This window comes from Rattus norvegicus, chromosome 5 (assembly GCF_036323735.1).
Source record: "Rattus norvegicus strain BN/NHsdMcwi chromosome 5, GRCr8, whole genome shotgun sequence".
Lineage (NCBI taxonomy): Eukaryota > Metazoa > Chordata > Mammalia > Rodentia > Muridae > Rattus > Rattus norvegicus.
In genome coordinates, this window is record NC_086023.1 from 71,590,836 (window position 1) to 71,604,710 (window position 13,875).

Below are 13,875 nucleotides of genomic sequence, written 5' to 3' on the forward strand. Positions count from 1 at the left end.
AATTTTGTCTACCAATCACTTTATTTTTTGGTGAGGTGTAGAGATAATCACTAAGAAATTTAAATGTGTGAGAAGGAATCCCACCAACTACCACCTGAAAAGGACATCCAGGAAGGAAGCACGTACTCAGTGGCTTGGCAAGAACGGCCATCTTTATGACTATCTTTATGTAGGTTCTTGGCCACTCAATAAATGTTTGTTAGACACAATCCTGGCTAGATTCTAGATTTCCAGATACTAAAAAGGCAAGACCATTGATGACAATGTACTCACAGGTAGAGTTATAGGGATGCCAATGGGGAATTAACTAGATTACTTTCAAACGAAGTGGGATGATCCACCCACTGTGGGCAACATTCCCACTGTGATCATTAACTGTACATGGAAGTGTTCTAGAAAGGGAGCTGAGCGCACTCTGTCCTCATCTGTGTTTCCTGATTGTGGATGTCATGTGACCACCTTCTTCAAGCTCCTTTTGCCTGGACTTCTTTGTCACTGTTGGGTTTACATAAGTTATTTTTGTCAGTGTAAATTATACAAACAACATGAAATGAACCCAAGGAAGTGGGGAAATAATCTGGATGGAATATTTAGCAGAATTCCTTATGTGTAATAAAGGAGCACAAAGAAGGGTTAGAGTGAGTCAGTGACAGCTGCTAATGAGGTAAACGTTGTACTCCATTCTTACAGAGTCTTATTTATTTTGAGACAAGGTAATGTGCATCCCAGTCTGGCCTCAAACTCACTCAAATTGCACAGAGAGTGACCTTGAATGTCTGAAGCTTCTGCTTTTACCTAAGGGCTGGGATTACAGGTGTGTGCACGTTACATTGCAAGCTTTAGAATTTTATTCTTTCTATCTGAAACTGCATGTGACCTATAGCTGAGGAGAGGCTTGTTTTCATAGTATAGCTGTTTCTCCCCAGATGACATGTGGAGTCAGATATGGTGCGAAGGGCTCTCTGCAGCATAAAGTTGGAATGTTATTCTGTGGCAGATGCAGCTTTCCGAATGCTGCAGTACCATTGATGGCATTACACAATCAGTTCATTTAGCTCGTGAGGAGTGTTCAAGGTCTTCAATACAAGATCTAAGGAAAACCACCACTAATACTAACTTGCTGAACCCTCAAATATTGAATATTTTGTGAAATAATATATATATATATATGTATATATATTTATATTAGTTGGCTCTCAAAATAGCAGTGCCACTGACAATATCCTAAATGGCCATCTGGGCACAGCTCAGGCTGCACTATGACTGGGTAAATAGGATTGCTAGCAAGTAAACGAAAACCCAAACTCAGCGTTCCTCAGAAATCTTCTGAAGCAGGTTTCTGTTTGTCAAGAAAAGCCATTACTTCCCTTATCTGCCCTGAAACAGCCAACCACCAGAATGGGTATCGAGTTTCCAGTCAACTCAAGTCTCCAACAGATCAAAAAATGCCCACGCTAGTCCTCAGGCTGTTCTGACTCCCACCCCACCTCCCACCGCTCTAACTCCCAAGTCGTTCTGTTCTGGCACCTCTCTCTCTCTCTCTCTCTCTCTCTCTCTCTCTCTCTCTCTCTCTCTCTCTCTCTCTCTCCTTCCCTCTCCCTCTCTGTCTTTATGACATGCTTCTCTGTGTAGCTTTGGCTGTCCTAGAATTTGCTCTATAGACCAAGCTGACCTTACACTCCCAGATTCTTCCCTGGCTCTACCTCTGAAGTGCTAGGACTAAAGGTGTGCCATCACCACACAGCTCACCCCTGTTAGGATTTGTCTCAGCTCCACCCCAGTAACCTGGCAATAGCCAGGTGTGCCTGACTCACTATAAAGGGGGCTGTACACCCCTCCTCTCTCTTGCCTTCTAGCTCTAACTCTGTCCTCTCCTCCCTTCTTCCCTTTCTCCCCATTCCCCTCCACCTTCTCTCTCCTCTTGCTCATGGTCGCCCTCTACTTCTCTGCCCTCCTGCTCCTTCTTCTCCTCTTTCTTTCTGTGTCTCTAATACCCTCTCAACTCCTGTTCCCATATCCTGAATAAACTTTATTCTATACTATACCTGCTGGTCCCTCAGAGAAGAAATTCCTCAGCATGGGCCCACAGCACCCCCTTTCCCACTCCTTACCACATATCCATCAAACATATTCCCCCCATATCTCTCTCTCTCTCTCTCTCTCTCTCTCTCTCTCTCTCTCTCTCTCTCTCTCTCTTTTGGTTCTTTTTCTCGGAGCTGGGGACCGAACCCAGGGTCTTGCGCTTCCTAGGTAAGCACTCTACCACTGAGCTAAATCCCCAGCCCTCTCTCTCTTTTTATAAACACAATAATCCCTTCTTAAAATTGATGAGGCTTTGGTTTTTCTGCTATTCTCTCTAGCCACTCTCTGAGACATAGCCCCAGTCCTTTGATTCCCCAGTAAAACTTTCTTTCTACCCACTGAGTAGTCTAGTTTGGTCGTTTCACTAAATCCTGGCTTACACACACAGAAATAATAATAATTTGTTCATATTAACCAGTGTTTGGTCATTTTTACTAGGTGTTTGACATGGAGGTATGTCAAAAGGTCTATCATAAAAGGAATATATGTCAGCAAAAGTGTATAAAGAGTTAAATGAATATGTAAATGGTGATAAGAAGATAGATGGAGATGTAATATATAAGTCCATTAGGAATACCAACTTTGAAGTTCAGATGGCACATTAAATGCTTCCTTTGAATATTTGTTCTTTAATTCACCTATTCATTAGCAAAATTTTCAAGTACTTCCTTTTGTCATCAGTTGGTGCTTGGCTACAGTCCTGCAAGAGATGGAAATCTGAAGAAAAGCGAAAGTAGAAATATAGTTTGAGAAAAAATAAAAGGCATTTTCATAAAATGAAGTCAAGGTTAATAAAAATGTTCATCAAAGATGTTTACGGAAGAGAGATCTCATACCTGACACAGTAATTGAAGAACCAACCTGCCTCTAGCCTAGTCTTAAAAGCCATCTGACATTAAAGACAAACTAGGTCTGTTTATGATTAAACTTCTGTTTTCTAAGTTGCACCTGTAACTTTAACCATAAATGTTTTTCTACTGCCTGTTCCAGGAATGGCAATCATGTCATTGTTTCAAAAAGTTGTTTATAACCATCTTGCAATACTACCTTTGTTTCAAAAGCTTATAAGACCACCTAGACTACCTGTTGTTTTGACTACCTTGTTATGCCCACCTTGCAACCCTGTCTTTTGTTTCAGGTCATTGGAAATGACTTGTTATGTCTATGTTCTGCTCCTGTAACCTCGCCTATTTTGCCCCCCAAATCTCCCATTTGGAAGATGCTCTACCTTTGAGCTATAAAAACCTTGTCTTCCTCACATCCAATGCTGACCTCTTGAACCCTGCCTTTGGAGGAGGCAGCCTGTGTACACAAATTTTAAAACGCTTACTTTAATTGTTTGCTTTAATTAACTTGACCATGATGATTTGGGTTGGTGGTCTTTCTCCTCCCACCTTTGGGTTTAACAAAACAAACACTACGGTTATATAGAAAGAACAGAGACTGACTACTACCAAGTCTTGGAGTTTAATTTTAAAAAATGAAGCTAGAATTTGAACAGGAGATATTTTGACTGTGAAGGCCTACAAAATTGTATACACATAGTAGAAGTGTAACTGTCTATCTTGTGGAAAAATATCTGTGTAGAGTCTATCTGAGATCTGGTGAGAACTAAGTTATGTAACAGAAAGAAAACAACTGGTAGAGGGAGAGGTCGGTCTGATATTGATTTAAAGAACAAACAAACAAACAAAAAACCCAAAGAAACTCAGTAAGGGGTCATCATGACAGAATAACAATTAAGAGAAGATCAGGAAGAGACACTAGCATCCTGGTAAACGGAAAGAGTACTTGACATAGCAAAGAGGGACTACACAGGGAGTGCTGCCTGGAAGCCAGCAAAGAAGGACATTGTGGAAAGATAAATTAAAAAATGGGTAGAATCACTAGATTTTGTTACTAATGCATAAATATATTTTCATAAAAGGTACCAGACTTCTTTAGTAATTACTAAGGTTTTAGGAATAGCTATGCGAGAGAATGTGAGAACCTATAAGTCAGAGTCTGCAAGCAAAACAAAGACCATAGATGTTCTTCTTAAACATGAGCCCCACCTAGTAAGGTCATTTGATTATCCCCTTTGTGCCTGGATCTGACCAAAGAATCAAAATAAGGAAGTCATGCCAAAACCCAAACAAACAAAAAACAACAACAACAAAACAAAAACAAAGATGAAAAAAATGAAAAAAGTTTTTAAAACAATAGCATCATTGAAATGATAATGCACAGGTAGGTCTAAGCACAGCCTTTAAGTGAAAGAATGCAATTGCTGAGAACTGGAAAGGTGGCAGAACTCACCATGTTCAGCAACCTGAGGGTCCTACTATCCTTTAGGCCACCTTTGTATTTAAATGAAATGAGGGCAGGACCACTCCAAGGTATGGTTGAGAAGGTTTTTAACTGTAGATATGAGGGAGGACAGTCAGAGACATCTGCAAGACTACAGAGGGGGAAAACAGTGACCTGAACATGGCCAGTAGACTGAACCCACCCCTAATTGGAGGGGGTAGAAGAGAGGAGGAGACACAGGTGAGAGAAGGGATCAAGAAAGCCAAGGGAACCAACAGGACTAAGAAGGGAGAAGAGAACAACACATGGCCAAAATGGCAGGTTTTCCTAGGAAAGAGAAGCTGGGGGAAGGGAAGCTAAATCAATGGACTGGAGAGGTTTAATGGGGGCTTGGTGAGAAGAACTGAGTGGGGCCCTAGGTACCAAACACCTAGCTAGCAGCATGCACTTTGGTATGCTAATGGACACCTCAGTTAGCCAACTGACAGTGTTCCTGTTCTTTCCCACATGACTGTAAGTCTACACACTCTTCAGGGGTCTGCAGTTTGAAGCATTCCTAAGCCCAGGGTAAAGACACACGAACACTGGCGTTTATACTATCTCCTCTGTAGTCTGTTACCAGCTGTCTCCTCTCCAAATTAGGGAGTATCACTGGGTTTGTGCCTTTCATTCTCTTCTTGTGACATTGAAGGCAAAGCTATAAAACTTTCACCTGTTAGTGATTTCTCAAGTGCCTCTGGAATGCACCAAGGCTGAAACTGATGAGATCACAACCTTTGTGAGCAATTTTAATACAGTTCTGATGGAAGTAAGCATCCCAATGTCCTTATGCAGAAAAAGTCTATTCAGACACAGACAGATATCCAAGTTTCTCTTCTGTATGTTGACTTAGATTCCTTCATCCATAGGAAAAGTGGATCGTGTCATTTTCAGGAAAATGGTTGGAATACGAGGTCATCTTGTTAAGTAAAATAAAAGACTTAGAAAGACAAATACTGTGTCTTCTCTTTTATCAGAGGGTCTCAGCTTGTGGGTTGCAAATAACCCTTTCACAGGGGTTGCATATCAGAGATCCTGCAATCAGATATTTACTTCACAATTCATAACAGTAGCAAAATTACAGTTATTAAGGAATTTTATATGTAACAAAATAATTTTATGGTTGGGGAATCACCTCAACATGAGGTTGTATTAAAGGGTCACAGCATTAGGAAGGTTTTGAACCACTATTTTATATGCTTATATTTGGAATCTAGATTTAAAAAAATAAGAAAGTTCTCAGACTATTTAGAAAGAAGGAGGTTAACACCAGTGAAGAGGGATAGACATTAAAGGAGGGGTGATGTGAGCAAAGGAAACACAGTATACATGTAAGAACATGCCACTATGAAACCCATCATTTTATATGATAGAGCATAATAAAAAAGTGCACTTAAATGCTTACATACTTGTACATTCTTATGCATTTGACTTAAGGATATTACCTAGCCATTAATCTATTAAAGTAGTCAACATATTAATAATGTCTGTCTTAATATTAAATTTTTATTCCCCACTAGGTTATACAATTTGGAAAAATCCACAGATTTTAAATTTGTGTAAAAATCAAAATTCTTTATTCATAAAAAACTGATCAAAGGAATATAGTAGAGCTTAAGGTAAAAATGTATAATTCAACAGAGCCAATATAAATAAATGAAGTCGTTGGAGTTCAAGAGTAATAAGAATTATAGCAGACAAAATATCTTTATTAAAGTGATGTTAGCTAATTTCACAGGACAAATTGGCTGATACCATAGGAAGGCAGGTAGTACACTATTATAGATAAATGTACTGTTTCTTAAACAAAATTCCCTAAAACTTGGCTAAAGTTGGATAACACTTTCAAAACAAAAGATTGACACTTGGTCATTTAAAACTGGTTCCAAATTGCTGTAAAGTCAAGAGGACAATGTTAAAATACATATCCATAGTGCTATGATTTAGACCTCTCCCCTTAATGTTCACATTCTAAAATCCTACATCCAAAGCAATAGATTAGCAGGGGGAGCCTTTCAGACAGTTGATTAGGGATTTACCTTTATAAATTAAGCCTGGCAAAGCCTGTACCATTCTAGTGGGTCTCAACCTTCCTAATGCTTTGACTCTTTAAGATAGTTCCTCATGTTGTGGTGACCCCCAACCATAAAATTATTTTTGTGAATATTTCATAACTGTAATTTTGCTGATGTTATATGAATTATAATGTAAATATCTATGCAGCATATTTAATATATAATTCCTTCGAAAGCATCATTCAGTACTAATCGGGTTGTGATCCACAAGTTGAAAACCACTGCTCTGGAAAGTAAGGACACCTCTAAGCATGAACTAGGAAGTAGACTTCACCACCCATTGACTCTGCTAGTAAGCAGGACTTAATACTACTGTCTGCATTAGTTCCTGTCTCCAGGTTCCTGCCCTGATGTCATTGATGATTAACTATAATACAGAAATATAAGTGAAATTAACTCTACTGCCCCAAGTTGCTTTTTGTCATAGTGTTTCAAAACATCAATAAATAAAAAAAATCTAAAAGATAATCACCTACAACAGAAGCCCCTTTAAAAAGCTAAGCCCCAGCAGTCCACCTGCAATGGCCTGTGTTCCCAAACTTCCTTTATTCCTTGGGGACTCCACAGACCCTAAGACAACTCAGTCTTGTTCTCTCTCCCTATCCTTTTGTGTCAGCCTGCAATACCCGGGGTACTCTTTAGGTGAGAACCTGCCGGCCAATGCTTGCCTGGAGGTTCTCAGGTTCAGGAATGTGATCTTCACTTTCCTCCCTGTACACCACTGTAAATTTCCCAGTCTCATTCTCAGTCCTGTAGCAGACCATCTGCAGGGGCCTGCCTTCCTTCTCTGACTTGAGTTCCTGGAGAATCAACAAATCTTCCTGAAAGACCAGCTTTCCTCCTTCATGAGATGCTCTCACTGCCCATAACTCCCCCACCGCCCACCAAGCCCCATCCCCAAGCCCATCCTAGTCCTTCCAAACACCTAGAAACACTTTCTCCCCAGGACCCCTAGTGGTCCCACCTGGCAGGGCATAAGAAGCACACTTAATACATTCTAAGATCCAGAAAAGGCAACAGAAATCAAGGAACAGAAAAACCAGGTGACAAAGACAACACCTAGAATTACAATCATCCCAAACCCAGGTGTCTAGACACCAGCATCAAAACACAGTGAAAAAAACAAAAAACAAAAAACAAAAAACAGTGAATAACAGCTAGAACAAGAGGTCATTACCAGAACCCAGCTACCATACTACAGTAGGCCATGAGAAATGTTTAAGCGAAGTACATGACCAGGACTTACAACTATTATGAATATGGTCAAAGATCTTTAAGAGAAATTAATAAACTAATTTTATTAATTAATGAAGTCTATAAAAATGAAAGCCAAGTGAAATGAAAGGAAGAAAAAAGCTCAAGACAGGAGAACGGAAGTACAATCATTAAGGAAACTCGAACTGAGGGAAATCTGGAAATGAAAAACTCAAGCAGGAACTTTAGAGGCAAGCTTTACCAGCAGAATACAAGAAACGTATTCTCAGGTATTGAAAACAGGATAGAAAAACATAGATTCCTCGGTCAATGAAAATGTTAAATCTAAAAATAAATAAATAAATAAACCCTCCTGACACAATCCAGGATAGTATGAAAAGATAAATCCAAGAATAATAGAAATAGAGGATGGAAATGAAACACAGATCAAAGGCACAGAAAACATTTTCAACAAAGTCATAGAAGAAAAATTCTCTAACTTAAATAGAAGGAGATGCTTGTCAAGGTACAAGAAGCATAAAAACACCAAATAGATTAGACTAAAACAAAAGTCCCCTAAGCACACAATAGTCAAAACACTAAATGTACAGAATAAAGAAAGAATATTAAAAGCTGCAGGGGAAAAAGATCAAGTAACATATAAAGGCAGACCTATTAGAATTGCATGACTTCTCAATGGAGACTCTGAAAGCTAGAAGGGCATGGACAGATGCGCTGCAGACTCTAAGAGACCACAAACACCAGCCCAGACTACTATACCCAACAAAACTTTCGTTCAACATAGATGGAAAAAATAAGGTATTCCATGATGAAGCTAAGTGTAAGCATTATCTATCTACTAATTTAGCTCAACCATGTCATTGCTGCTCTAACTACAGTACCCAGAAACTGGAAGCATCCTAAATGTCCATCAACAAAGTAATGAATAGAGTGGTTTGTTTACATAATGGAATATTAATTAGTGTTAAAACAATAATGAATTTGGCAGGTAAATGAAGCTAGACAAAATCATCCTGAGTGAAGTAACTCAGACCCAAATAGGAAATATGGTATGTGTTTGCTTATAAGTGGACGTACCTGTTAAGTCCCCAATAAAGAAGCTATGATCCATATAACCACAGAGGTTAGGTATAGCATAAGGGACTAGGTGGGAGGAAAGTTCTCTGGAAAAGAGCAGGTAATTGTATTTTATGGATGGATGGGGTGGAGAGGTACTGCAACAGGAGAATCCAACGAGCAGGAAGTGAGAAGAGGGCCATAAAGGAGGGGATTACAGGATGGCACACTAAACCAAAGGGCCATCAGTGAGAAGACATGGACATTCAATATAATACAGGCTTCTTATACACATATGTTTAAGATATCTAAATTGGAATCACCTAGTAATGGGGAAGACAAAGCACCGATTAGACATCTCTCAAATGAAACCTCTAACGCTGGTAATGGAGTTTTCCACCCAAGGTACTGTATAGAAACACCCAAACAACATGGGCTATTGGTTTCTCTCAGCTGTTGTTGAGTCCCAAATGCCAAAGACAGAACCTACATGACGCACCCAACACAGAGAAGTCAAGCTAGTGCCTACCTAGACCCTTCACCCCTACTGAATAGTATTCATAGTACGGGAAGGCACTGCACACTACCAGATCAGAAAGGTAAACACCAACCCAATCTCAAATTCTCGTGTCTACAGTAGTGACCTGCCTCTAAAATAAGCTGGTACAACAGTGGCACAAAAGTTTCGGGAGTCACCAACCACTCCCTGATTGAAATTAATGCCCGCTCCATGACCAACACTGCCTGGGAAGCCAAGAACCTGAGGCTATGTAGTAAATGGATCAAGGGGGAAACCAAATATTACTGTTTTGCTAAAGCAATATAGCAATAACAAGACTCCTAACAACAGTGAAGCTTCTTCCTACAGTAGATGGGAACACATGGAGACCCACAACTGCATAATGTGTAGAGTAAGGCCTTAGACACTCAGCCCTAAATGGGATGTCTCCATCAAATCCCTCGCCTTATGGGTCAGTGAACTCTGCAGAAGAGGAGGCAGAAAGATCATAAGAGCTAGTGGAGATGGAAGACAGCAGGCAAACAAGGTCCCCTAGACACAGCAGGACTGATGCACAGATGCACTCACAGAGACAGTGAAGGGCACTCACAGTGGCTGCATGCATAGGACCCACACAGTTCTAAGACAATACTGAGAGGGGAAATGGAAGCAATCCTCCATCCCAAACCAGAAGCTTATCCAACTGACAACTGCTCTTAGAGCAAATATTTCTTCCAGTGAAGTCTGAGTATACAAACCACACTTAAGGGTAGTTCCACTGCCTAGCAATAGACAGCCAACACGAAACAAATTTAATGGTATTTTTAGAGAGTTTTTGCCCCACACTGCTTTGTCTGGACATTTCTGTTTAACCTTAAAAATCTTTTGCTTAAGTATGATGGTTTCTGCTTTTGTTTTTATGTTTTGTGTATCTGTGTGCAAATGTCTCATTGTGCTTCTAATGCTCTTTTATCCTGTTTAGGACAAATCCTATTGGTTTTTTTTTAATCTTATTTCATCACCACCACCACCACCACCACCATTATCATCATCATCATCATCATTTTAGATGCCTGTTTACATTCTAATAAGAGAAAAGAAAGAGTGTGGATTTGGGTGAGTGGAGGACATCAAGAAGTTGGGGGAAGAGAAACTAATCGGGATATACAGTATGAAAAATTATATTTTCAATTGAAACAAAGTTAAGTCCTTCCCTACTTAGTATTGATGCTCAAATATAAATCACCCCAACACGGTTGTTGTTTAAAAAGTATACACGTTGTTAATGGGAATCTGTTCTAACTAGCAATGTAAAATTATCAGTTGTAGAGAATAGTCTAAGAGCACATGCTCTGTAGTTAGGCTGCCTGGAACAAAAATCTGTCACTTACAAGTCGTTTAACCCAATGACTCAATGAACTCGATCTGTACAAAAGGAAACAAAACTCATAGGGAAACACTAGGATCCCACGTTTGTTGAGGAATATTTTTGACAGCCTTTGAAACACAGCTACCCAATCCATAGAACTCTGTAAATACGAACTGCCATTAAGAAGCTTCAGCAACATTTCGTAAACCAGTAAGTCAGCCATTGCGTATAATTACACAGGTTTTCGGCATAAGGAATCGTACAGACATCTGCTACCCAACTCCACGTATTGCAGGCATATGGTCCCCTCTGGAAACTGGACCTGTTTTGTGTTTTTGTTTTTTCAAAGCCGGCGCCTTTCATTCAATTAATTACAACCTCCACTTTCCAGAAATCTCTGTAGTCCGTAGAAAAAGAAGCTTCAGAAGATTTTTCTGGCCAGTGTTAGTTTCCACACAGTAATCTCCGAGCGGGGAAAAAAAAAAAAAAAAGCGCAGACTTGGAGGAGGCGGAGCCTGCGGACCTTAGCCAAGGGCCCGGGACCCGCGGCCTGAGAGGGCCAGAAAGTGGGCGTGGACGGTAACGAGCGAGGCCCAGACCAGGAAGAGGTGCTGCCCGGAGCATGCCTGACGCGATGTCAGCACGACCTAACTGCATTTTCACTTTCCAAGCTCACAACGGTATAGTCCCCTACTTTCCAATATTTAAATTATTATGTACTGTCTGTGTGTCGTTTCTGTGTTTTCCCTTGGGGCAAAAGATGAAACTCTTCAGTCAGGCAGATACAAGGCACCAACAGAGAGCAGACGCGTCGGAGGTGGGGTCCTTTGCTCGCGCCGAAATTCAAAGAAACAGTTCCGGCACGGTTGTTGGCTACGGCGGATGCTGTGGCCGGGATGTTGGCGTTCTCCCGGTAGCTCCCGAATACAGGTCGGGTGACCTCGTTGCCCGCCTCCGCGTCGAGTCGGAACTTTGCTGGTACCCCTGGCCGGCCACTTGGTGGTTGGTGCGTAGTGCGGCCCTTGGCCGGGCCTGGTGCCAGGCGGGAGTTGGGGCACTGGGGAGGGCAAGATCCTCAAGAAGGGACTTCAAACGATAATTAGGGATGTTGATTGTTGTTCATCCGTAAGGTGAATCGAGAAAGGCTTGGGGAAGCGAGAGAACACGGAATTTTAAAGCGAGTCTGTAGAATGGATTCACTTCGTCCTTAAGGTCCATCCACTAACTACCCGGATTCTGAGAATCGAGCGTTCACAAGAGTTAAGGTCGAATGTAGGCAGAAAGCACAGCGGAACTGAGGATGAGTTGCAAAGACGGATGAATGCCGACTAATGTCATCTTTTATTGCCATGAAGGAAAAGGAAGGAGAGGATGGGTGTTGAGTGCTATTTAGGGAGATCCAGAAGGAGTCATGTAAGGTGACATTTATGCAAAGTCGTGTGCAGTAAATAGTATCCAGTCCAGTGGTATCTGTGGCAAGGAGAATGAAATGCAAAATAATCAGTAGTCTCTGTTAACTACAGTATTATTAAAGTGCAACACGAGCCTAGGAAGTGGACAGGAGTGATAAAGGTGATTTTCAGGTTAAATATTCAGCTTCCTGGCAATGACAACGGTTGGATGTTTTAAAATCCCAGCCAGCTGATTTTAGGAGAAAAAGTAGTTTGGCAGATGTATTTTTACTTTACATTATTGTGCATCCTGTCATATTTATGTGATTTGGGTTTTTTTTTTTTTTATTATTAACATTCTACTTACATGATGTTATTTCTATTTTATACAGACCTGGCCTGTAGCTTGCTGCCTAACAGGCTTAACCCAAGACAGTATAAAAAATGTATGTTAAATCAATCATTCTCGAAGGATTCAAGTCCTATGCACAAAGGACTGAAGTCAATGGTTTTGACCCCCTCTTCAATGCGATCACTGGTTTGAATGGTAGTGGAAAATCCAATATATTGGATTCCATATGCTTTCTCCTAGGCATCTCCAACCTGTCTCAGGTAAAGTGTAAACTTTTTGACTTATGTGAAATTTGGCAAGAGAATCTGCTGATCTGTGGGGATTTTGGATTTTCTTCCTTTGCACATTTGTTCTTTTTGTGAATTATGTTGTGCTGTGGTACAGCCATTTAAGCAAACACTATTACTATTCCATGCTGTAGACAAAAAGATAGAAACAGAGGCCTTGCCTCAGGTTGGTCCTCTTAGCCCTGTTACTTCAGGTAGTCTCTGTCCTCAGTCTATACCTGCTCTTCTTGGAGGGACTCTAGCTGACCTTTCATGGAAACATGGCTCTGGCAGACTTTGCCCTTCTCACACATTCCCTTTGCCTTGCTAAAAACTGTTAGATTGCATTCCTGAAACTAGCTACCAAGGTCCAGCCACTTCCACCTCCTGAGGCTGACTACCAAGGTCCAGCTATCAAAGTATTGAAACCCAGCAGTCAAAAACCCCCCTTTGGCTCACCTAACTAACATGCCCAACCAAAATTAACCAATTCATTCTAACATGGGGGTGTTCCCTTTTCTGCTTATAAAGTGCCATTTGCCTGTGGACCACAGGGGTCTCCTGTCTGTCCAGAGGAAGTTGTTGTCTCTACCCCCAACTCCAGAACTCTCTCTTCCTGTCCCATTTCCCCTTTTTCCTCACTCTTCCTTTATCTCCTGTCTTTGGCTCTTATTCCCTTCCTTGCCCTTTGGGACAAATACTCTCTTATGTGCTGAGAAGATTGTCTTGGGGTGTGGTGAGCCAAGACTGGTCCTTTCCCTTGTGCTTATAGTGCCCTTTTAGCGTGAACTAATGGATGGGGTGTCGAGTAAAGTTCATAGACACTACTTCCTTGAGTTTTGAAATTAACTTTGGTTAGTAAAATTTCAGAACAGAAAGAAAGAACTGTTGAAAAGTACATACTATAAATTATTATCTGTAGTACTTGTTTTTCTTGCACACAGATGTGACTGCCTATTTTTACTTAACACTACAGAGTTTGGTTTTCCAGCGCAAGACACACATTGTTAATCCTACACTTGTACAATATGATGCTTTGTCAATGAACTTTCCTTTCCCTCTCTAATTACAGGTTCGGGCTTCAAATTTACAAGATCTGGTTTATAAAAACGGACAGGCTGGAATCACCAAAGCCTCTGTTTCAATCACTTTTGATAATTCTGACAAAAAGCAGAGTCCATTAGGATTTGAAGCTCATGATGAAATCACTGTAACAAGACAGGTGAGTAGTGTCAAAGATCT

General features: G+C 40.7%; 2 protein-coding genes across 4 annotated transcripts in view; one reads left to right on the top strand and one right to left on the bottom strand.

Moving 5' to 3' along the window:
• The window catches only part of LOC134478972 (large ribosomal subunit protein eL29-like), a 520,011-nt gene that overhangs the window by 114,570 nt on the left and 391,566 nt on the right, over positions 1-13,875 (bottom strand). The gene's annotated exons all lie outside the window — the stretch shown is intronic.
• Positions 1,593-13,875, top strand: part of Smc2 (structural maintenance of chromosomes 2) — a 56,209-nt gene continuing 43,926 nt past the window's right edge. The window contains exons 1-3 of one of the 3 annotated variants that reach the window (XM_006238165.5): positions 1,593-11,554; positions 12,408-12,627; positions 13,706-13,855. In XM_006238165.5, the coding sequence (XP_006238227.1) occupies positions 12,460-12,627; positions 13,706-13,855 (318 nt within the window). In that variant the 5' untranslated portion in view covers positions 1,593-11,554; positions 12,408-12,459. The other 2 variants (XM_063287920.1, NM_001108666.3) reach the window with 2 other exon arrangements.